The sequence below is a fragment of the Corylus avellana genome, chromosome ca2, assembly GCF_901000735.1.
Source record: "Corylus avellana chromosome ca2, CavTom2PMs-1.0".
Taxonomy (NCBI): domain Eukaryota; kingdom Viridiplantae; phylum Streptophyta; class Magnoliopsida; order Fagales; family Betulaceae; genus Corylus; species Corylus avellana.
In genome coordinates, this window is record NC_081542.1 from 38,953,867 (window position 1) to 38,976,522 (window position 22,656).

Sequence of the window (22,656 nt, forward strand, 5' to 3'; positions counted from 1 at the left end):
TGTATAATGTAGTACTACTTGCCAGCTCGACCGGACCGAGCCGAGCCAAGCCGCGAGCCCAAATGCTCGACCCCCCCCTCACGTCACGCGCCCACCCCCGGCGACCCCTCAACGGCTCGACCGTACCGTATTACTCCAACCCCCTACACTTGCGGCTCATGCGCCCGGCACTTGATCGCCGCTCTCACCGACCGCATCATCCCCTCCCTTTTTTTCTCTCTCTTTAACCCTAACCACCAAACCCACACGCTACATCAACACCCAAAACACAAAAAGAGCTCCCGATGGGCGACTTAACGGAGACCCTGACGCCGTCACCGGCCCCGGCCGCCTCCCAATCGCGGCCGCTACCCGTCCGAGAGGACTGCTGGAGCGAGGACGCCACCTCCACGCTGGTCGACGCTTGGGGACGCCGTTATATGGAGCTGAACCGCGGGAACCTCCGTCAGAAGGACTGGCAGGATGTGGCCGACGCTGTCAACGCACTCCACGGCCACACCAAGAAAACCCACCGGACCGACGTGCAGTGTAAGAATCGTATCGACACCATCAAGAAGAAGTACAAGATCGAGAAGGCTAGGGTTTCGTCCTCCGACGGAACGCTAACGTCCTCGTGGCCTTTCTTCGAGCGCCTCGACGCTCTCATCGGATCCAGCGTGTCCGCCAAAAAACCACCGCCTCCGACTTCGCAGATTTCCCGCTCCATGTCGCCGTCGCCTCCGGTGGCTGTTCCTCTGTACTCCAAGAAAACGCCGCCGTCAGTCACTTACACGGCCGTGGTTTTGCCGCAGAAGAGGCCGTCTCCGGCGACCGACGATGGATACTTCAGGAGGAATTACTCGGCGATGGCGGCGGCTGCAGCTGCGGCGGAGGACGCGGATGACGTGGAGGAGGAGGAGGATGAGGAAGAGGAAGAGGAGCCGGAGGAGGAAAGAGAGAGGACGGAGGTGGAGGAGAGAGAAGGGTTGAGGAGATTGGCGAGGGCGATAGAGAGGTTCGGAGAGGTTTACGAGAGGGTGGAGAGGGATAAGCTGAGGCAGATGGTGGAGTTGGAGAAGCAGAGGATGCAGTTCGCCAAGGATTTGGAGGTGCAGAGGATGAATATGTTCATGGACACGCAGGTTCAGCTCGAGAGGATCAAGCATGGCAAGCGTTCCAGATCCAACGGTGAGGGAAATTCCTCTTATTTCTGCGATTTCTTTTTGTTTTGATTCACAGATTTCGGATTTCCGTGCATATAGACAAAGATTTATTAAGGATTCTATGCAAGATATTATGTATGTTGAAGGTGTTAGGCGTGTGAGGGGATTGTGCAATTAAATATTTTGTTTGCGTGTGTAATGGAGGCATTTTAGGTGGACATTTTAATTGCTCAAAAAGTGATAATTGCAATGAAATAGTTGTTGATATTTTAGACTGTGAAAGCAGATTTTTCTTTTTTCTTCTATATGCTTTGCTAGTTTTGAATGAGAAGATGTGCATTGTTTATTATGAAACAGGTTCACTGTGAGCTGTCACTGCACTTAAAAAAAATTTTAAGTCAATTGTTAAGATGGCATTGAGCGTCATCAATTGCATGAAAGGTCTTGGTTTTAGTTGCATTTTTCAACTTTGAGGTTTTAAACACACCGTGATAGGGAATCAGTGAGGGCCTCGCTTGATTCGAGAGTTAGTGGTGAGCTTTCGGGCCATGAAGCAATGAAGTTCTTGATTACTGCATTTTGAGGTTGTTTGCAGAGGCAGTGTTCAGTTTCTCTATGTATTGGCGTGCTTCTTCTTGTTTGTTCTTAGACTTTATTAGAATATATCTCTTCAGTTAGTTGTTCTCGGATTATTTAGGAGGGATTGTTTCAGTTTAATGTCATTTATAGGTTGGGGATTTGGTCCTGGAGTCGTGCTTCAGTTACTTTTGAGAGTTGAATCGACTTCTCAAGGTCTGAACTGATGATCTTAAATTATATTAATGAGATTATCTTGTCAGGATGGAGATGTGCTTTAAGGAGTTGTCGGGTGGGGGAGATTGGACAACTATACTCATCTTGTTATGATTTGCTCTCTTAGGTGCAGATGACCCAAAAATGTTTTATTATCAGCTCAGGCATAATTTTTTCGGACTGATCTGAGGCGAGTTTCCTTGTAGTTTTGGAATAATGGGAATAGTATTTGTTTATTTAATTTGATTCATTTAATCTTTTTTCTAGCAATGATTTGTTGTAAACAAGTGTGGCTCATATTTTCTCTCATAGCTAGGAAGACCCTATGTTCTTATCCATATTGAAGAGTGTGTTGCTGTATTTACCCTTTACTTATTTTAGAGGTGCTTAATTTTTATTTTCTGGTGTATGTTTTGGTGGAAGGGTCCTTGGGAACTTTGGAATGGCTGTCAACTTCCCTTTCTTTTTTTTTTTTTTCCTGGTCTACTTGTATTTAGTTGAGATGGAACAATGAAAGATGGGTTCCTTCGTTTATTATATACAGGGTCATTACTTGGTTTTTGTCCCTTGGCTGCATTGCTTGGTTTACATTTGTTTCCCGACTTGCCTGATTGTCTAGTTGTCATGTTTGCCTCTTCTATTTTTTATGTCGTTTCCATATGATTCTAGTGTTAGTGTTATCAAAATCAGAGGATTTGGAGCAAGGGCCACGTAGGTTTGGTAAAAGTTGAGCTTAAAGAGCAAGTTTATTTAATCCTTTGTTGAATATTTTTCGTATCATAAGATCTGGTTGATAAAAAGTATCCATCTGTAAATTCTGCGTATAGTAATGGCATGAAAGGCTTACAATTTGAGGTATATAAGCTCTTTTTGAAGATTTGCAGAACTTTGCATTCTTTGGAGGAAGCAATACCCAAGTGTGGGGGTAATTTTGGGTCAAGATCAATAAAAATTCAAATTAGTTAAAGGGCCTGAAGAAAGAAATTGTTGGTGACTTAACCTATCTGAAGATAATCTTAGAGATCTCAATTTTAATCTGAGAATTGGAAAATGGAGAATTATGTACTAGAATAAAATGTGGTGCATGTTCTATACCTTTTGACATAGCAGTTGTTTGGTCCGTGTAAAAAGTGCATACCTGTGCCACATGGACCATATACCCTGGAGGTAGGGCTGTGTCACTAAGATTCAGAACATGGAGGAACTTTAGCTTATAAACACTCACAATGAAGACACGTTAGGTGATGGTTGTAAAGATTGCTTTCGAGTTCTTTTGAGGGCTAGACATACTTTACGAAGTGTAATGTTTTTTTGGTAAGTAATCAAACCTCATTAAAAAGCGTAAGGACGCAATCTAACTACAGAAGAAATATACATTAGAAACACCTAATCAGAAAAAGAAAAAAATTGTGAAAACCAGACAGATGAAAGTAATCACAGGCAGCTGCCAAGACAAGGGGTAACAATTTGTGTTCACGTGTCGGGTTCAGGTTGTGTCGAGGCATGAGTTTAATATTATATAGGTCAACCCTAACTTGAGTTATTTAATTAAATAAGTATGACCCCTCAACTCACTCTAATTTTGTGTCGGGTTTGTGAATCATGTCAAAAATTGTTATCCCTAAATGCCGCATGTTGGGTTCAGATCATGTCGAAGCATGCGTGTAAGACTAGATTGATTAACCTTAACCCGAAAAAGAGAGTCGAACACTTCAATTCTAATTCCTTAATTTCTTGTTGGGTTCATGTTGGGTTTGTGGGTTGTATTAAAATTGACAGCCCTATGCTTAGCGTTATAGAGTTTTTTTTTTACTTGTGGAGGACATAGGATTATGTTGATCCATACAATCTTCAGAGTGGATTTTTCATTGGTTGGAAAGATGCTAATGCCAAATATTTAAGAATGGCAGAGCTTTGGGTCAATCAGGTATTATCTTGTTCTGCCCCTGTTCTGACAGATTTGAGATTTAATTGATGAGGGCCAGGGCTAATGAATCAAATTAGCACGTTGGGGGTGGGTAATTTTCACTATTCTACTGTAATTGTGCTTTTACTCGTATTTCATAACCTAAAAGAAAATAGAAATTTAAATCGGTAAGTAGGTAACCTCATGTTCTCCCTACTGGAATGGGGTTGGTTTATTTTAACTGGGTTGGGTTGGAGGTGTGTTTTCATATGAAATATCTAAACCTGGGTGGTCTTCTTTTCTTCTTTAGTTTTTGAGGCCAATGCAAATGTGATTTCCCATTGCAGGCCCTGTACACTTGAGCATTATCTCCTCATCAGTAGCTGGTTTAAACTTTTAAATGTGAAGCTCATCTGCCTGGGAAACTTGTGGCCTATCTTTTAGTTGGAATCAGCATGGTCCAATCATTGGTGTCAAAAATTTATGACAATAAAAAATTAGATATGTATATAAAAATAATGGAGCCAGTATCTCCATGGCTTCTGTAGGACTTAGCTATGAAGTTTGTGGTGAATTCTGGTTGCTATTATATTGTTTTAGTTTCATCAAGCATAAAAGAAAATATTGTATCGCTTAGTGCTTGTGCTAAGGTATTTTTTCTCCATTTTCAATGTTTCACTCGTTTCACTCACCTTATTCAATTGTCTTGCATGGTATTTTGGGAGGACCTTTTTCTTCCAATAAGACTATTTGGGCCTATTAATCAACACCCCTTGGGGACCCCCAGGCTCTGGATGACAAAGCAGCAAGGACCTTCCATCAACAAATCTGGTCAGGCCAACAGCCAACTAGGGGCTGTTGATTTGATGGGACAAACTGATTGATGGGAGTTGTTTTTGTTGTTTTCCAGAGTAGACAGGCTTGGAGGGGAGGTAAAAAACCTCGCCAGGTACACTTTCTGAGCTAAGTTGGAGTTACGCGCGTGGATAGTAGGGGGGAAGGGCAAGCTTAGTCCATGGCAAAAGAGGGGCTCTCAAACAGCCTCCGTGCAGCAAATCGAGGGTTTTGGTGTCACTGAATCATGGGCATTTCCCCTCAGTGAGATAGAGATAATTACACTCTATTTTTGGAACCATCTAATTTTTGGGAAATATCGAGGGGGGTTCATGGGGCAAGGGGTAGGCATTTCATACTAAATTTAGAAACTGTTGAAATATCATTTGTTGATTTTCAAATTTATCGATCTGCTTTTGCATGTCAGTAGAACATTAGATATACAAAATATGCTTAAATTTGTATGTTATTTTAGGAATATAATGACACCTTTCTGGTGTGAAATTGGTAACTTGATAACGTTACCTGAAGGCCTCTACATTATGTAAAGCAGTTATGTTTTTGACTGGCTGGAGATTGGATAATAGCTTGTAATGGTCTTTTGTTTACAGTTGGTTCTGTCCAATACATGAGGTTATAGGCTATGTTACCGGGCATTTTGAATTACATGGAAAACCTGATTTAGTCACCATTTGGCATTGTTATGGTCATTCTACATGTGTTTGACATACTTTGTAATCTTGTTGAGCAATAGGAGGAGATAAGTATCTTTTAGCATGCCAAAAATTCTGTACGGCTGATTCCCCATCTTTCTTGATTTACATGGATATTTGAAATGGCCAAGTTCACATGCGGGGCGTTTTTTCTCATCATATTCTAGGGTCTAAAAGAACATAAATTTAGCTGTTTCCAGTTATCCTACAGGCTACAGGGTTGAGGTTGGATAGCTCTTTCGCCTTGACAGGTACTGTGCACAACAAGCAGTTCCTAGCAAGTACAGTATAACGCTTAAAGGACTTCGAAGATAGGATACAATTTCTCAGTGTCTGGAATTACAGGGAGGGAGGGATTGGTTTTCCAATATATTAACCTCCTACTCAATTTTTGTTGTTGGGTAATCTGGAGAATAAATATTGAGGTCTATCTGTTTCTCTACCCAAACTAGTGGCAAATATGTATTGTTGTAGGGTCTTTTCTAGGAAGTCCTGTCTCAGGCTATTCCTTATTTAGCTTATTATCTATACTCAGTTAACTGGAGGAAATAACAGCTTTAGATAATTACAATCAATATAATAGCTGGACAAGTGGCCTCCCTTGCCTGGATAAGTTTCCTTATTCTGGGTGTGTGTTCATCTTCATATGTGGTTTCCATAAAAATGCCAAAAGGACAGTTTTCTGATATGATGCTGGTGTCTTCTGCTGGGTCTTTTGTTCATATTTCTGGATTCATATTTGTCACTGAGTTGTGATTGTGCTTGTGAGAATTTCTTCATTTTCTTGAACTTTGACTTGGCTCTGTAATAATTTTTAGATCTGAATGGGATTGTAAACAGTTTCATCGCTTTTTGTTACAGATATATATAGCTAGCCATGTGAGAGACACAGCTTTACCTGGGAGGAAGCATATGTAACATCTTGATTTCACCATTGCTCCAACAAAGTACATATTGTTCCAGATTATACTGGCATCTGAAAATGTCCGGCAGATGAGGTTGTTTAAGATTATCTGAAGTCCACTTTTACCTGGCCCAACCTCTTTTTGTTTTCCTACTTATAATAGGTTAATTCACCCGGCTGCACTAGGCCTAAGTATGGGTCAATGTATTTGATTCTAGCTGTAATACCCTCTTAATTTGAACCACTTCTCAGTGTTCTAGGTTGATTTGTCTGGCACTATATATAGTTAGGTACATTCAGAAAATTTTTCCCAACGAACTGATATTTAATGTATTAATCTTTTTCTTTTTTTTTTCTTCTTTTCTTATTTAAAAGTTTAATGTTTGAATCTTATTACTTCGTTAAACTTGCATTTCCATAATATGCAAGTCATCTCTTATTTATAGTAAATCACCACTTTTTATTTATTTATTTATTTTTTATGATTCCTTGCCTCTACACAGCTTCCAGTGCCACTGCCCTATTTTCTTAAACTTGCCTAGCTACTCGGTGTTAATTTTTTTATGATTACTTTTGGGTTGGGCCGAAATCGGCGGCCTTTTTGTTGGTATTGGTTGACTTGTACATTGGCTCAAACATTTTCTGTGAAGCCCAAGTCCCCAACAAGGAAGATAACAGGTAGATTGTGAGATCGTAGATAACAGGTAGATTGTGAGATAACAACTTCATTATGCCATTTAGCTCACAGAGAGACCAGCTGGTAGATTGGTGCAAAAGAGAGCGGCAGCAGGGAACAGCAATGGCCAGCAAAAGACTGAAGAGAAATGAGGGTGAATGACATTGCAAAGTTAGGTTAGGGTTTTTGGAATATATATCCCCTATTATTTTTTAAAATTTATTTATTATATTTATCATGTCAGAATTTGGGGGTTTTTTTTTTTTTTTTTGAAAAAAAAAGAAAAGAAAATGGATACTGAATATCACCCACTGGGGCAGAATTTCAAAAACGGATATCGAACCCGAGCCTAGTATGAGTTCGGGCTGTATTTGCCCATCCCTACTATGAGTTAGCATTGTTCATGAAATCAAATGAAGTAGTGGGATTTCGACCAAGTGGTTCCTACTATTGTGTGGTCTAATGTTAATATTTACCATTTTTAGGCATAAGTTTGTTTTCTTTAGTTGTCAAATAACATATACGGAAGTGATGGCCGTGTCTTATTAAAGCTGGAACCAAGTGGACATATACTGCAGTTGGCGTGAAAACCATCATAGCATTATTATATACACCGTTAAATACTTTAACGTTAACTTTAAATCAATTTTATTTATAATGACGCCAATTAACTTTAAATCAATTTTATTTATAATGACGCCAATTATTGGTAAAGCTTTTGATTATTGATTGCACTTGGCAATGTCAGTATGGTGGGAAACCCTAGGTTCTCAATGTAGTGTAACAATTGAACATGTTGCTCTTTCTACCGTTGAAGTGAGTGTTTGGTGCATAAAGAGATAAGGCATTAGGTGAAAAAGAGAATTAGCTCATCAATATTTTGTTACCCTTATCATTATTTTCGTTAGTAGTTGTTTAGCGTTAGAGGTGGGATACACCTCTATGAGAGCAGGTCCATCTTTATCACATTGCTTTGTAATGCTATATAACCCGATTGGGTTGATGAATAAAGGTAATTAATATTTAATTATCTCAATTCAAGACTTGTTTAGGATGTTTAGAGTTCCTCGAGTTATCATAAAGTAAGGAGGCATAGAATTCCTCGAATTATTATACAAAAATATATCATTCTTGTTATGTTTTCATCCCAAGTTATGTAGGCACATAACATTTGGTATCAGAGCTAGGATCCGCCTTGGCCAACCATCATTTGGAACACTTAGAGAAGCAATTGAAGGAGATCCATACGGAGCAAGAGAGGATGTTGAAGTGAATGGAAGAGATGTTTGTTCCAATGATTGCACGTTTTGAGCACATGCTCTCAGGTTGTGGAGATCATGGTGGCCATCACCTTGTTAAATAACAGACACCCATGGACCATTGACCTAATCCAAACCACATGATCCAACCCGCTATGTTGAAACCCCACCTTCACTACAACCAATCACATTCCCAGAACCAAATAACATATCGCACATTGAAGCCCCACCACCACCACGATGAGGACCAACCACCATGTTTGGCCTACACTTAATGCCACACTGATGGAGAAGTAGTGATATGCATCACCAGCATCTACTGGTGTACCATGTCATACGATGCAATTTAGTCTTTTCGTCTTTCACATGCATGCATTTACAAATCTCATCATTTTCATTATTTTACTTAATTAACACACGTTTTCTCAAAATAAAATTCATAGTAATTCAAAATGTATTTCATAAGAGTTGTAAAGATGCATGTTTGGTACACATAAAATATCATGCTATGTGGAAAAAATAACAACAAATATCCATGTGAGTTTGTAATCACTTGAGTCGTATAGCTCTTCTACAAAATCCTCTAAAGACTCCACACCCTCGAACTTTAAGAAAAAAACATATTATTAGTTCTAAACTTGAGCTAAAACAAGCCCTAGACCTAAACATATTCAAAATAGACTTTCTACCTGACCATTGAAATTTCAAACAGTGGAGTTCGAACGTTAAGACAAAGATGGTTGAATGTTAGGTGTTGGGTAAACCAATTCCGAACCAAAAAGCCATTAAACTACTTCTAATCAAGTCTTAAGGTCTGAACACGATCCTTAACAGAGTGCTAGCCCAAAATAATATCTACATACAGGAGAAACTACATCTAACATTATCAAAACATTAACCCATGCTTAAATCAGGATTAAGACTAACAATATCATTATAAACTTAAAACCTACAAACTAAGCTATGAAAAACACCTAAACAACATAAAACAATTAGATAAGGAACAAGTTAAGTTAAGAAGATTACTTCATTAAATCAAAACCACCAAAGAGACTCGATCTTGTCCTCCTTCAAAACTCACACACACACACACGGGTTTCACTGAGCAAAATGGGCGGAAATGGTTTGAGAAATGAAGGGGGTATGGTATTTATAGGGTATGTAGGAAAAGTTGAGGGTGCTACTTTTTCAGGTCTACAAATAGTCGAACGTTCGGTAGTTCATGGTCAAACGTTTGATGGTCCATGGTCGAATGTTCTTCACTAGGGTTTTGGATTGAACGTTCGGTGCACTAGGCTTCAAATGTTCGCTCTGAACCAAGTCAAAATTCTTATTCATAATGAACCCTATTGAACTTGGTAGACCCGTTAACCCATTCACTTATGTCAAACACAACCTAGTAATTACTTGGGGGTACTACACTCGCACATGAAAGAATAAAGATGTGAAAAAAAGGGAAAAGAAAAAAGCAAGCTAACTTATTTCATTTGCTCTTCCTAAAGGTGCCTCATTTGTGTTCTCATACTACTCTTCACATGAATGATAGTGTGAATATCATGTTTTACTCCTTTCATTGTTGAATTCGAATACCATGTCAACCTTTGGATCCAATTGGTTGCTTTTGATTTAAATACATCCTAGGCCTATCTTTATCATTCAAGGCACTTTTCATTCAACACCTCACCAAAATGTAATGATGTTTGTGTCACGTGTTGCAAACCCAAAGCCACCATGTTCTAAGCCTAAAGCAGAAATTATACAAAGGAATTCAAGAGCAGGATTTTAGGACATTCAAAACAAGGTCAATTTAAAGGCTAATGGAATATTACGTGCCTAAAGAGATAAGACATTAGATGAATAAGAAAATTATCTCATCAATATTTTGTTATCCTTATCATTATATTCATCGGTAGTCGTTTAGTATTAGTGGTGGGATATACCTTCATGAGAGTACATAGTTAACTCTTTATCACATTGCTTTATAATGCTATATAACCTGATTGGGTTGATGAATAAAGGTTTCTTCTCCTAGCAGAGAGCGCCGCACAGGAGGAGGGGGAGAGCCTTTGATCTCCCCATCCTCCCCTCATCCTTTACTACCTCACCTCCCCCTCTTCACCTTATAAGCTAGACAATTTACCTGATGCTCCCTAGCTCCTTGTGCGATGTGTTTTTTCCCCTTCCTTTTTGCCTCTATCCCCTCCTTTGTCCTATTTTTTATTTTAGCCCCTCTCCTACGGCCCTTGAGCTCAGATCCGCCGAGTCATTTTTCGGTTCTGGCTTGGTTCTTCGATCGGACTAGTATAAGCCAGATCTACCATCCCCCGTCGAACCCACATTGACTCGCACTCTTCTCACTAGCTCTCCGGCTCCGTCCGTGTCCATCGCCTCCTTGCATTACTTTCCGGCAACCTCACTATGATGCCTGTTTTCTTCCCGCGTCGCTTTCTGTTTTTGTAGTTTTTTGGCTTTTGTCTCTTTTTTTCTTGTATTTCTTTTCCAGTTTTTTCCTGTTCATTTGCTGCATGTTTTTTTTTTTTTTTTTTTTTTTTCATTTTCTTGTGGTTTTTTGTTCTTGTTTTTGTTGCTTGTAATAAGGCTCTGTCCTTTGTCTTGATCTGCCTGCCTGATGATCGGTGGGGTATTCGCTTTTGGTCCAAACCCTTGGGTTGTGAATGTGAACAGTATCCTGACTATCGGGTCGAGGAGGATGAGTTTCGGCATCAGGGTTTTATGCTCTCAGGGCCGAGGAATAAGAGCTACTTATACATTGAATTGAATTTGTCTGGAGCAGATCTGTTGTTAAAACTGAAGACTAGTCATGAGTTAGCGGATGTTGATGTCATCGATAGGTCTTGAATGTTAGATTTATAATGTATGTATCTTTGATGTCTATAACCTCGTAGCTTCGACTATGATTTGCTTCAGAGCTTTTTGCTCACAATCTTTTCATCAAGGAATGAGTATGGAATGTCTTCCCCTTCAAAAAAAAAAAAAAAAAGGAAAAAAAAAGTATATTCATGGCAAGTTTCATTAATCGTGACTTTGGTGAATGATAGGGAGATTGAGATACTGTATTGTCAGTTTCAGACCAAGTTGCTAATATTTTGATGAAGCAATTGAAAGCAGAGGCATTCCTAGAGCTGAAGAGGAAGATGGACAAATTAATTTTTTTGGATCACAAAGATGCATAAAATAATAGAGTAAAATAAGTCAATTATACAAAGCACTAAAACGTGGCTCGGTTTAACAAGCTTACTCTAAGTAGAGATGACCAAGAAGAAATTTCACTATTAAAAGATGGAGTACAAATAGTATTGAAGTGAAAACCACTCAAAACACAAAACGTCAATACACCAAAATTTCATTCTCATATAAAAGAACTTGTTTACAAAAATAATTTTCTCTAGCTCTCAGTGTCGTGACATTCTCAAAAATTTAGATGAAGTGTGGCTCATTGTCTCTCTCATTCTCTTGTTTAAAAGGCTGAAAATATGTCCTTTTTATATAACTTAGAGTCGGTTAGAAAAGACTTCAAATTTGGATAGGAGAACGAAAAAATCAAGAGCCTGAAAAACCAAACAACACCGAATTAAACAAGGCTACAAAGGAAGTAGACTAAAAACATCAAGTTTCAACATTGAGGCCCACGAGATAACTTGAGTTAATGAAAAACAAGTTACCTCACATTACAAATCTCCACCTTGACTAGAATTGCATTAGGTCTCAAATGCAAATTTTATCCTGAGGTCTCTTCCATCACCTAATGGTAATAACATGTTACAAACACCAAGTAAATCCAAGCAATACGATGTTGATAGTGCCATATAGGTGTTTCTAATACCATTTGTAATAACCCAGTGAAAGCATTAGCCACATCTGTGTTATCACCTCAAGATGACTAGTCAATTTAGAGCTTCTCTATAATCACTTATAAAGCCAAATTTCACTTAGTAAGTAAGTAATGTGAGACTTCACACCCATTAACGTCTTTATAAACCACTCACACTCTACGTGAGCTACTCATATTCTCAATATAGGACCGGGGTGTAACATCCCAATGCAACTAAGTTGAAGGATTGTCAGCATAGTTCATGTTGCAACACTATCTGCAAATGTATAACCAAGATTTTGACCAATAAGTTGAAATATGTTCTTCCTTTCTTTGTTGGTCCTCAGCAAACAACTTTTACAAAGGGAAGAAGAATAGAAGATAGCATTCTTCTAGCTTAATAGCTATTGAGGAACTATAATTGAGACAAAGGATCCAGTTTTTGTTCCCTAAATTTTGACAACATGAAAGCCTATGATATGGTAAGATGGAATTCATTATTTCGGATCAATCCTCAAGGCTAGTGGTTTTCTTGAAACCTTTGTTCACTGGATTACATAGTGTGTATTCACTACTAGTTTTTCTATCTCCAGCAATAAGGAATTGAAGGATTTATTTTAAGGTGGGAAGGGTTTGCGACAAGGAGATCTAAAGTTCCTCTACTTGTTTTTTTTTTTTTTTGGGTCATGGAGGTTTTCTTATACCTCATGGAAAATTTGGTCTGCAAGGGGCAATTCAAATTTCACTAAAGGTGTTAAAAGTTTAAGCTATCTCATCATTCCTTTACTGATGATTTATTAATCTTCTATAGGAGGAACCTTAGGTCTAGCTCCCTCATCAATGATTGCCTTAACTCTCTCAAAGAGATTTGGTCTAACTCCAAATCCAGATAAGAGCAACCTATGCACCTCTTATGGGGTGGCTAATAGTGTGAAAAATCAAATGATTACAATCCTGGGATACATGGATGATACTTCACTATAAAAAACTTAGGGGTGCCCCCTTATTTCATCGAGAGTTAGGAAGACAGATTGTTCAATCTTGGTTGAGAAAATTTTGGGAAGAGCTAAAAGTTAGACATGTAAAGTTCTCTCTTACATAGATAGACTTCAACTTGTTAATTCGATCATTTTTATTATTCAGTTTTACTAGTATTCTCTGTTAATTTTAACCAAAGGAGTGATAAAAACAAGTTGAGGAAATCTTTGAGGACTTTTTCTAAGGAAAAATGGTCTTATTTAAAACTTTCTAGTGCTAAAGTGGCATGGGAGGTGATTTTGTAAACCTACAAAAGAGGGAGCCTTAGGATAAAGAGGATGAACATTTAAATCCACGCTACAATTCTTAATATCATTCAATTCTTTATAAAGATAGCACTTATGAATATCTTTATAATCTACCCACTCAATGTGGGCAATTTATTTTCACAATCTGGGACTAACTCTCTAGGTGAGGTTGAAGCTTCTTATAGAAGTAAACAATTCATCAATATATCATTATTTGGAAGCCTAGCTAGTAGGACCAATAACATTGGTCCTTGATAATTCAAGAATACTATTTTAGTTCAAAAGACAGATTTTTGGGTATTTTAAGAATAATTTTGGGATGATTCTAGAATAATTAGCCAACATGCTATTTACCATTAGAAAGATCTCTGTCTTTAGTTTTCGATACATTAAACGAAGTGAGATGTGTCATGTGCCTCTTTATTATTATGTTTCTAGTTCCGGAATAGTTATGTTTGTTGGTTTTTTTCATGTCTTTTTATTCTTCAAGTGTTTTTTTTTTTTTTTTCATTTTCTAGCTCGTAATTATTATTAGATGTATCTAGTGATCAACTTACAACAAGAGTCTTTTGAATTATATGAGAATTTTTTTTTTTTTTTTTTTTTGTGTTGGAAAATGTAAACTTTAATTACCTATGCTTAATTGGAAGGTTGTTCCAATTTAGTCTTTTTAAACCCATGTCATGGATGACAAAACATATAATAGAGTATGATTTTGAATTAGATTCAGCCTTCGGCCTTAAGAAGAAATAGTTCTTCTTGTTAGTTTTTATCCTTTTTGGTGGATTCCGAGTGGTGGCGAGTTCCTCGCTTTGTATCTCTTGGTGAGAGTTTCTAAGCCATGTATCCCTTGTTGGACTCCTTTAGGTGGTGAGATTCTGTATCCCTTTGGTCCCCACTCAAATCCCTAAAGTTATTGTCATGGCCCACGCTATGTAGTGCTTCAGTGATACATGGTGTTACTAGGTTGCTCTGATATTATTAGTAACGACCATGGGAAAACCCTAGCCATATATGCGCTATCACTCTAAAAAAACTATTTAAGTTGCAATTGAAACTCCTTATAGTCACTTGTAAAGCCCAACCTCACCTAGTAAAAATTCATTGTAGAACTTAGCACATGTGAGCACCTTTATAGTAAACTCACTTAATGTGGACAATTCATCTTCCCAATATAGAATTAACTTTCAGGGGTGTCAGAACTAAACTAGGAAAATATCACTAGAGATGTCCTAGAGTTAATCAAGCTACTATCAACACAATTGAAATTAAGGAAGAGTGAGTTAATCCATAGTCTAACATGGAGAACACGTTCATACAATTAAGATGTATAGAAATTTTATTAAATTTTTCATTAATAAAATTTCTTTTAGTTTTTGATGGATTTTAGAGTTTTCTTGTAAGTTTAAATTTAAGGAGGCGCAATTAAGGTTGGATTTAGCTTAAGTGCTAGCTCTTAAAAAAAAAAAAGAGAAGGAGGAGATCTTCTATAATTTTTTTTCAACAGTCTAAATTTAATCCCAAATTTTTCATGAGAGAGAGTGAGTGAAATTAAATCTATACTACTAAAAAACTACATGAGATATCTCTTGTAATTTTTTTTACTGCACCTAAACCAAATCCATTAAGGTTTAGTCATGTTTTTGTTTTCTTTAACTATCATTCTGCAAACATAAGTAATCTTGAAAGAGAACATATGAGCCGGTAACTTTACAAATTACTAGGGATGCTATACTAGCAGTTACATGAATTTTAATAATTGCAACCGCTCTGCTTGTACACCCTACATATTATAATAGAAACTTAAGGTAGTATTCAATGCAAAAATAAATACGCTCTTTTTAAAGCAAAAGAAATAATATAGGTAAACATGTATATATAGTAGTGTAGCTAATTAACTGCTTAAAGAAGTCTATATAGGACGTAATTATATAAGAAATTACAAGGTGGTACATTAATTTCTAGTAAAATTCGGGCAGCTGAGACTAGCTTGCTATAACAAGATTATTCATAACTAGACTTATAATTACGCTAACATATAACATCTTCTTAAAAGATCAGGTGGATCATATCTCGAAGCATAGATGAGAGTTTTGAATATTTGTTTTTCTGAAACCTTCCCATCTTCTTCACCTCTATTTGTTTGATCCTGCAAAAATAAATTCAATAGCGCCAACTGTTACAATATCTTGTAAATTTCATTAAAAAAAGCACTTAATTAGGTTAATTAACCTCTCTTGTAGCCCTATGAGAAGAAAGATTCTAAGAAAGTTATACATGCAAGTAAAAGTCTTATATATATACATCAATGAATATTTCTATATGGAGGAAACCGAAATGTATTATGTCCTTATGGATCACATCTGATTACATTCCAAGCCATTATATATGTATAACTATAGGGTTTTTTTGGTGAATATATTCATCAAGCGTCAACCTTTGATTTCAAAACACACACACACAAAGGGCCAAGGTTTTCCATATATAGAATACGATTATTTGAACAGATAACCAGAGGATCAATGGAATCTGTCTACTATTTAAATAGATAATAAATAGTGTAGAACATATCACCCAAGTCTTGAAAATTCCTCAAGATCAATATTTTGATGTAAGGGAAGAAAAACAAAACAAAAAAAAAAAAACAAAAGAAAGAAAGAAAAAAAAAACTGGTATAGGGTTTATACTTATAAATAAGAAATGCTACATACACTTTCACTCCCATTCTCACATTTTCAAGTGTATACTTTCTGATGTGATAGTGAAATTAATCATTATTGAATCCAAAATCTAATAATGATTTATTCAAATCTAATTGTGATTTTTAATGTTACGTCAAAAAGTGTATACTTTGGAGTAAGAAAATGGAAGTGTGTGTAGCATTCTCAAGTAGAATGACCACTTAAAAAAACAAAACTTTATATCTCAATTCAGCTCATGCCACATCAACGATGTGAAATGAGTGTGAAAAAATGGGTGTAAAGTGTAACATTATTCCCAAAAAATTATTATTGCAGCATAGCTCGTTTACCAAAGTCATGCATTGTTATGTGTCAAAAAATTACACAATTGGAGTTTTGGAATCACTATTATAAAGCTCAATCCTACCTCCAAAGCTCAATATATTCTACTTAATTAGTACAACCAATGTAAGACTTAATATACAATATTCATCACAATTTAGGGTACTCAAATATCTGATAACTCTAGAGAATTAATGAAGTTTATTAGCTCTCATGAAATATATGTATATAATCATTATCACAAGGCTTGCATTCTTAGCTCTAGATGTCGACAAATGATTGTTTGGTCTTTGAATCAAATAGCATTTTCCAGTCATAAAATAGTGAAATCGCAAGTTCAATATATTGTATGGGACCAAAAGTTGTATATAATTAGCATATATATCCAATCTCAATGCCTTTTTATTCATGATCACAAGAAATATAATTTTTTTTTTCCTTAACTTGCAATTATAATAATTGCAGTCCTCATATTCCTTCCTCATGGGAGGCTTCTATCTTGAACCAGTACTTGTCATGTCTCAAATTAGGAATAGGATCTTCTCTAATTACTTATATTTGAAAAGTATTTTATCTTTTTATTTTTGAAGAGAACAAAAATGCTTCCCCAATATAACTAATGAAATATTCTTGTGTTAAAATCAACTTAAGAAAACTATATATTCATGGGATCTTGAACTGTTGCCTGTCGTTGAATGAGGGGAGAATCATGAGGATGGAGATGATAAGACATTGGAAACGACATAATTAAAAACACACCAGCTACGTGCTCTACATGGCAAATTAATGAGAGGTACGTGGATGACTGTCAGAGGTGACTTAATTAGCATTTCTCCTGGGAAAAGAAGGATGAAGATCAAAGTCCAAGGCTTTCATCTCCCTCTCTCTCTCTCTCTCTCTCTCTCTTATTTAAAGGTATTTTTAGCTAAAAATTATATATTCAAATCTCATTTCTATCATTTTTTCTTATAAGGCTTTCCCTCACATCTCTAAAATAAGATAAAGATCCTTTACAACTCCTAATTAAAGAATTATATCATGCACAATTTTTTAAATGCAATCATCATTTTTAATTTATATAATTGAGATTTATATATATTAACGTCTACTTTTTTTTTCGATAACCCAGTACTTACTATTTTAGTAATCCCCACTTTTTTTTTTCTTTTTTTTTTCTTTTTTTTTATTTTTTAATATTTCAGAAGTGAATACTGATATATGGGACATAATGACAATAATTTACAGTACGTATTGGCCACTTGTGTTTCAATTTTGCATATTTTTAGTCATTTGAGTGGTAAGTATAAAACGAATGGTAATTTTATTTAGTAGCTTCGTGAATAATTGTCAAACTATTAGATGATGTGGTAGTAAAAATCAACAATAGATCAGCACTTGGCTTTTTTTTTTTTTTTTTCTTTTTTCTTTTTATTGTCACATCATTTAATTGTATGGTAACTATATAGGAATCTACTCAATAGTATTACTCTAAAATAAAATTCAAACTCCGCGTTCTAGAGTTTTTCCAATTAATCAACTAATTCTCTATAACAAATGGATTCCATACAATCAAGGCTTACTTGATATCTAGCTTTAAAGTTTAAACTATCAATAATAAAACATATTATTTAGTAAAGTGCCATATAACTGTTATACTACATGCTGTGATGACCTGACAATAAAAATCAACAATAATAGCCATTGTTTATCCAATTGTTGATTTTTATTGCTATGTCATATTACAGTTGTATGACAATTGTACGACTGTCTACTAAATAGAATTATTCATTGATATTAGCTAACACCCCTTTTATGACTTATCCTCATGCAATTTATTACTCATATTAGTATATTACTATAATATTTAAACATACCATATATCCTTGGACAAACACAGTGTTTGCTTGGCCTGAAACTAGTTCCACTTGGTTAGAATATATGAATTAATTGCAAAACAGAATTTGTTTCCCAATCCCAAATTTCACTTGGAAATAGTTACTGGAAAACAAATTAACTGTTGGAAAAATGCTTAGAAGAATATAAATGCATGAAGAATCCAACCAAAAGGTTCAAGAAAGAAAAGATTATAATAACTAAATACACTTTAATTAGTACAGTAGCCAAAAAAAAAAAAAGAAGCAGAAAAGAGTCCAGGACAAAGACAATTCGGACACTCAAACTAGCATAATTGGCTTGTAATTTAAGTTTTTTTTAAGCATTTAAGATATTGGTTAAGCAATCTAAAAGGGCAGAAAATTATTTAAAATTAATCAAAGGGTCTGTTAACATAATGGAAGCAACCAGATTAACAATATTGTTAGGGAAGATTGATGAGAAGCAGTATATATACATGTGGTGTTGATCTAAATGATGACGACAGTAAATACTAAATACACAGAAGGTTGCATGCATGAATTAAATTATTTAAAATGCTAATTCTCACGTAAATACTAAGATGAATCCATGCAACGTATATATGGTATATCGCATGGACATCCATGGGGAGCACAAAATCTCAGAGAATCAGAAAAGAGCCAAAATAGGTAAAAAAGTAAACGAGTGAGACATATTTAATTAAGAAGCTACAAGAACAGAGTTTCTTCATAATTGAGAGAGAGAGAGAGAGCGCCTAGTTCCCCCCACCTAATCATGCTATCTAATAATGGTGATCGAATATGTAAAGTTGATTAATTCCCACTAATCTTTGCTAGCTAAGATAATTAATTAGCAAATTAGGGTTTTGGGATCTGCGTCTAGGGTTTTATCAAAGAGAAGAGTATGTACAGTCATGCACTCGATCCCAGTCCTCAACTGATCTTTAGATCCGATCCGTTGATTTCCATGAAGGATATATGAAGGATGAAGAAGATCACTTTATGATTTTATGAACCCAACTTTAAATTATAAGAATTAAAATTCCCTGCATATATATAGATATTTAAAAAAAAAAAAAATGAGAAAAATATATAGTTACCATTTATGGGAAGAAGGCAAGGGAGAATTAAGCTGCTTGCTTGGAAGGCTTAGCCTCGTCGATGGCGATGGGCTTAATAATTTGATTCCTCTTCTTCTTTTTCTTCTTATAAGGAATACCTCTTGCTTTGGCTTGACACTCCTTGATTTCACGCAAATAAACCCGAATAGATCCGTTTCCAAAAGGGTTGGTGTCGGGTGACCCGCCGTGCTCCTCGTAGGCAGCTCTGAGCCGTCCGATTAGAGCGTCGAGGCTCCCCCAAGCCTGCCTGAGAGGACACGTGCAAGGAGCAGGTGGGTCTGGCTGGCCGAAGAACACGCAGCCGTGTAAATGAACCTTAGTCTTTCCGAACTGGTCGAGGTACCGCAGGAAGTCCAGCACATGGTTGCAGTTGCACTGGGAAAGAGAAACTGGGGGCGCCTGATTCTTCAGGTACTGCCCGAAAGTGTTCCAGTCCCTCCGCTTCTGCGACTCGTACCGGCTCAACGGCGCCGGCTGCTGCTGCTGCTGCTGATGGTTCCCGGCTCCGGTGGATCGTGAGGACCCTTCTGCAGAATCTTTTCTTCTGTCACTGGACATGATTATGGGGGGAGAATTGTTGTGTATTTTTGGCAAGAAATGGCAGGGGAAAAGGGGAACGGAGGTGAAAGAATAGGATATAGTGCAGTGGAGAAAGATGACAATCACATCTCGGGGTCTATTGAGGAGACATGTCATGGGCCCTATCAAGGTGCTTTGCTCCCCTTTTTCTTCCCCCTTCTCTCTCTCTTTCTCACTCCCACATTTTTATTTCATCTATAATGACACTATATGCACTAACCTTATTTTTCTAATTTAATTTATCTATAATTATTGTATCCCATCATCAATTTAATTATTAATTATCCTCTTCATTTGTATCTTTGGAACTCAGTACTCATGACTCGGAAGCCGATGCAAATAGATTGACTCAGTACGTATAGTGTCATGTATATGTGTTTCTTTTTCTCTCTTTCTAAAATTTCATTAAAACAAATCAAATTAGAGAGAAGATTAAGGATAAGGGTTCCATTCTTTTTGGTGCAAATAATTTTATTGGATCGGTGTAGAGGTCAGAGGGTTTTCTTGTCATTTGAAAAAAAAAAATGGTATACAAAGGAAGGAGCTAGGGCGCATACCCCAACGTTTTTTTTTACATTAACATCACGATTGGATATATTATTATTACCCAAACAGTTGAAGTCATACCAACTAAATTAACTGCCTCTAAAAACCTCTAATAGCAGACACCTCAACCATTAATCTATTGATCGAGGATAGGAGGGTGGAAGTTAGAGACAACAGTACAGTCAGTACTGATTCTGGATCTAATCCCAAACTAAATATAGAAAACATTTTCAATATGTCTAAGCTTGTCTTTGAATATTCTTGAATTTCCTTTAACATATAAATAATAAATAGTTGTTATCTCTTCAGGGATGAACGTCACTCATGCCTTAAAATAGTACTAGGAGAAAATACATTTAATCTCTCAAAGTATAAGGTGATACTCAGAATCCACAAATTTCCTAATGGTGACACTTAATGCACACCCACCGTTAGTTTTTTCTTTTTTTGGGCCAATTTTGATGGAAATTGGAGCTGCAAGTGATCTTTTATATATATATATATATATAAAAGATCACTTGTCACTTGCAGCTCATATATATATATATATATATAAATTGTCCAAAATGCCCCCTTTTTTCTAATGATTTTTTTTTTTTTTTTTTTTTGAGTTAAATGCATCTCAAACCTAAAAAATATTGTCACGTGTATGATGTATCTCAGCCACCTAGGGGTGGCTAGACCACCCTCTCACCCTAGGTGAAGGCTCCGGCCAGCTCTAAAAGCGTTGTTAGGCTTGGCTAGCACCGCTGAAAGTTTAAAGGGTGGCCCGAGCCACCCCCGAAATCTCCCATGTGACGAGCCATGCACCCCAAAAAACGTCAACAGAGGTGGAGGAGAGGCCCCGCCGCCTCAATTTTTTTAAAATCTATTTTTCTTTTTTCTTTTTATTAGGTGTAAGGCTGAGTTGGAGTTTTATACTTGTGGCAACATTTTATTGGTTTGAAACCAGGGGAATTTTGGGGCATTAAGAAACTAGGTCTACGTTTAAACACCCCCTCCCCCCCCCAAAAAAAAAAAAAAAAAAAAAAGAGTAGTTTTTTTAGCCGAAATCATGTAAAACTTTTTCTTTTTTCTTTTATTATTATTATTTTTTTCATTCAATAGGGTAAAGTGAATTACAAGAAAGTCATGTAAAACTTGTTACGTACGTAGCAGTAAAGAAATCAGAGAAAATAATATTCTACAAGAGATAAAGGATAACAGTAAAAAGTAATTACCACCTTAATCGACTCATCAGTCTTCAGCACTAGCTAGTGATCAGTGTAAAGCAATTAGATAAATTCATATTCTACAGGAGATAAAGGTCACAGTAAAAAGTTATTACCACCATAATCGACTCATCAGTCATCAGTCATCAGCACTAATAAAGTAATGATGGCCAATTATACAGAATGATATCTTAAGGTTATTGCTGAGGTTTCCCTACAATTCTTTATTTCTTTATTGTTATCTTGGTGCGCTATATGTAATTTTCTTTTTTGTTTTTTGAACTTGATGTCTTCATCTGTGTCACTTTTTTCAAGATTTACTTGGAATGAGCATAAAAGCTAGGGAATATCAGAGGTATCCTTAAACCCTGTTTGGAAATTCTAAGCTCTGTGTCAGGTTTGGGAGTGCAAGTACATGCAAGAAACGACAACATTTGATAATCATCCATACATTCCCAGGAAGAACCAATTAATGCAACAAAATTCACCATTTTAAAGAATTACTACTTCTAAATGGTTAAACTATGAACATTGTTAATTAATTAATTAATTAGGTTTCACTGAAGACCCCTGAACTTTCACCCGATTTAACAAACTTTTCTCAAACTTCAAAATCTCTCAATTTAGTCCCATAAACTTTCAATTGCAATCAATTTAGACCACTCTATCAAATTTTAAAAGTTAAATAATGTTTATACCCCTGACTTTTTCATAAAATTTTAAGTTTACTCTTAATTCCAAAACATTTTTTATTTATAAAAAAAAAAAAAAGGAAAATCAGAGATATTTTTGCCTTTTTTGATATTTCTAACGGTTAAATTTGACAGAATGGTTCAAATTAAGAGCAATTGAAAGTTCAGTGAACTAAATTGAGAGATTTTGAAGTTTATGAGGAGCTTGTCAAATCGAGTGGAAGTTCGGGAGTCTTCAGTAAAGTTACCCCTATATATATATATAT

The 22,656-nt window shown here is 36.2% G+C and overlaps 2 protein-coding genes across 2 annotated transcripts; one reads left to right on the forward strand and one right to left on the reverse strand.

Annotated features, from left to right (window-relative positions):
* On the forward strand, positions 1-6,642 carry LOC132170974 (trihelix transcription factor ENAP1-like). The gene is made up of 2 exons (XM_059582148.1): positions 1-1,167; positions 6,249-6,642. Exons 1-2 carry the CDS (start codon positions 285-287, stop codon positions 6,260-6,262), a joined length of 897 nt encoding a protein of 298 aa, XP_059438131.1. The 5' UTR covers positions 1-284; the 3' UTR covers positions 6,263-6,642.
* Positions 6,643-15,196: 8,554 nt separating this feature from the next.
* On the reverse strand, positions 15,197-20,112 carry LOC132171350 (protein LIGHT-DEPENDENT SHORT HYPOCOTYLS 10-like). Its single transcript, XM_059582645.1, has 2 exons — positions 19,342-20,112; positions 15,197-15,493 (listed from the first exon to the last, which is right to left on the reverse strand). Exon 1 carries the CDS (start codon positions 20,056-20,058, stop codon positions 19,369-19,371), a length of 690 nt encoding a protein of 229 aa, XP_059438628.1. The 5' UTR covers positions 20,059-20,112; the 3' UTR covers positions 15,197-15,493; positions 19,342-19,368.
* Between the last annotated feature and the right edge of the window lie 2,544 nt (positions 20,113-22,656).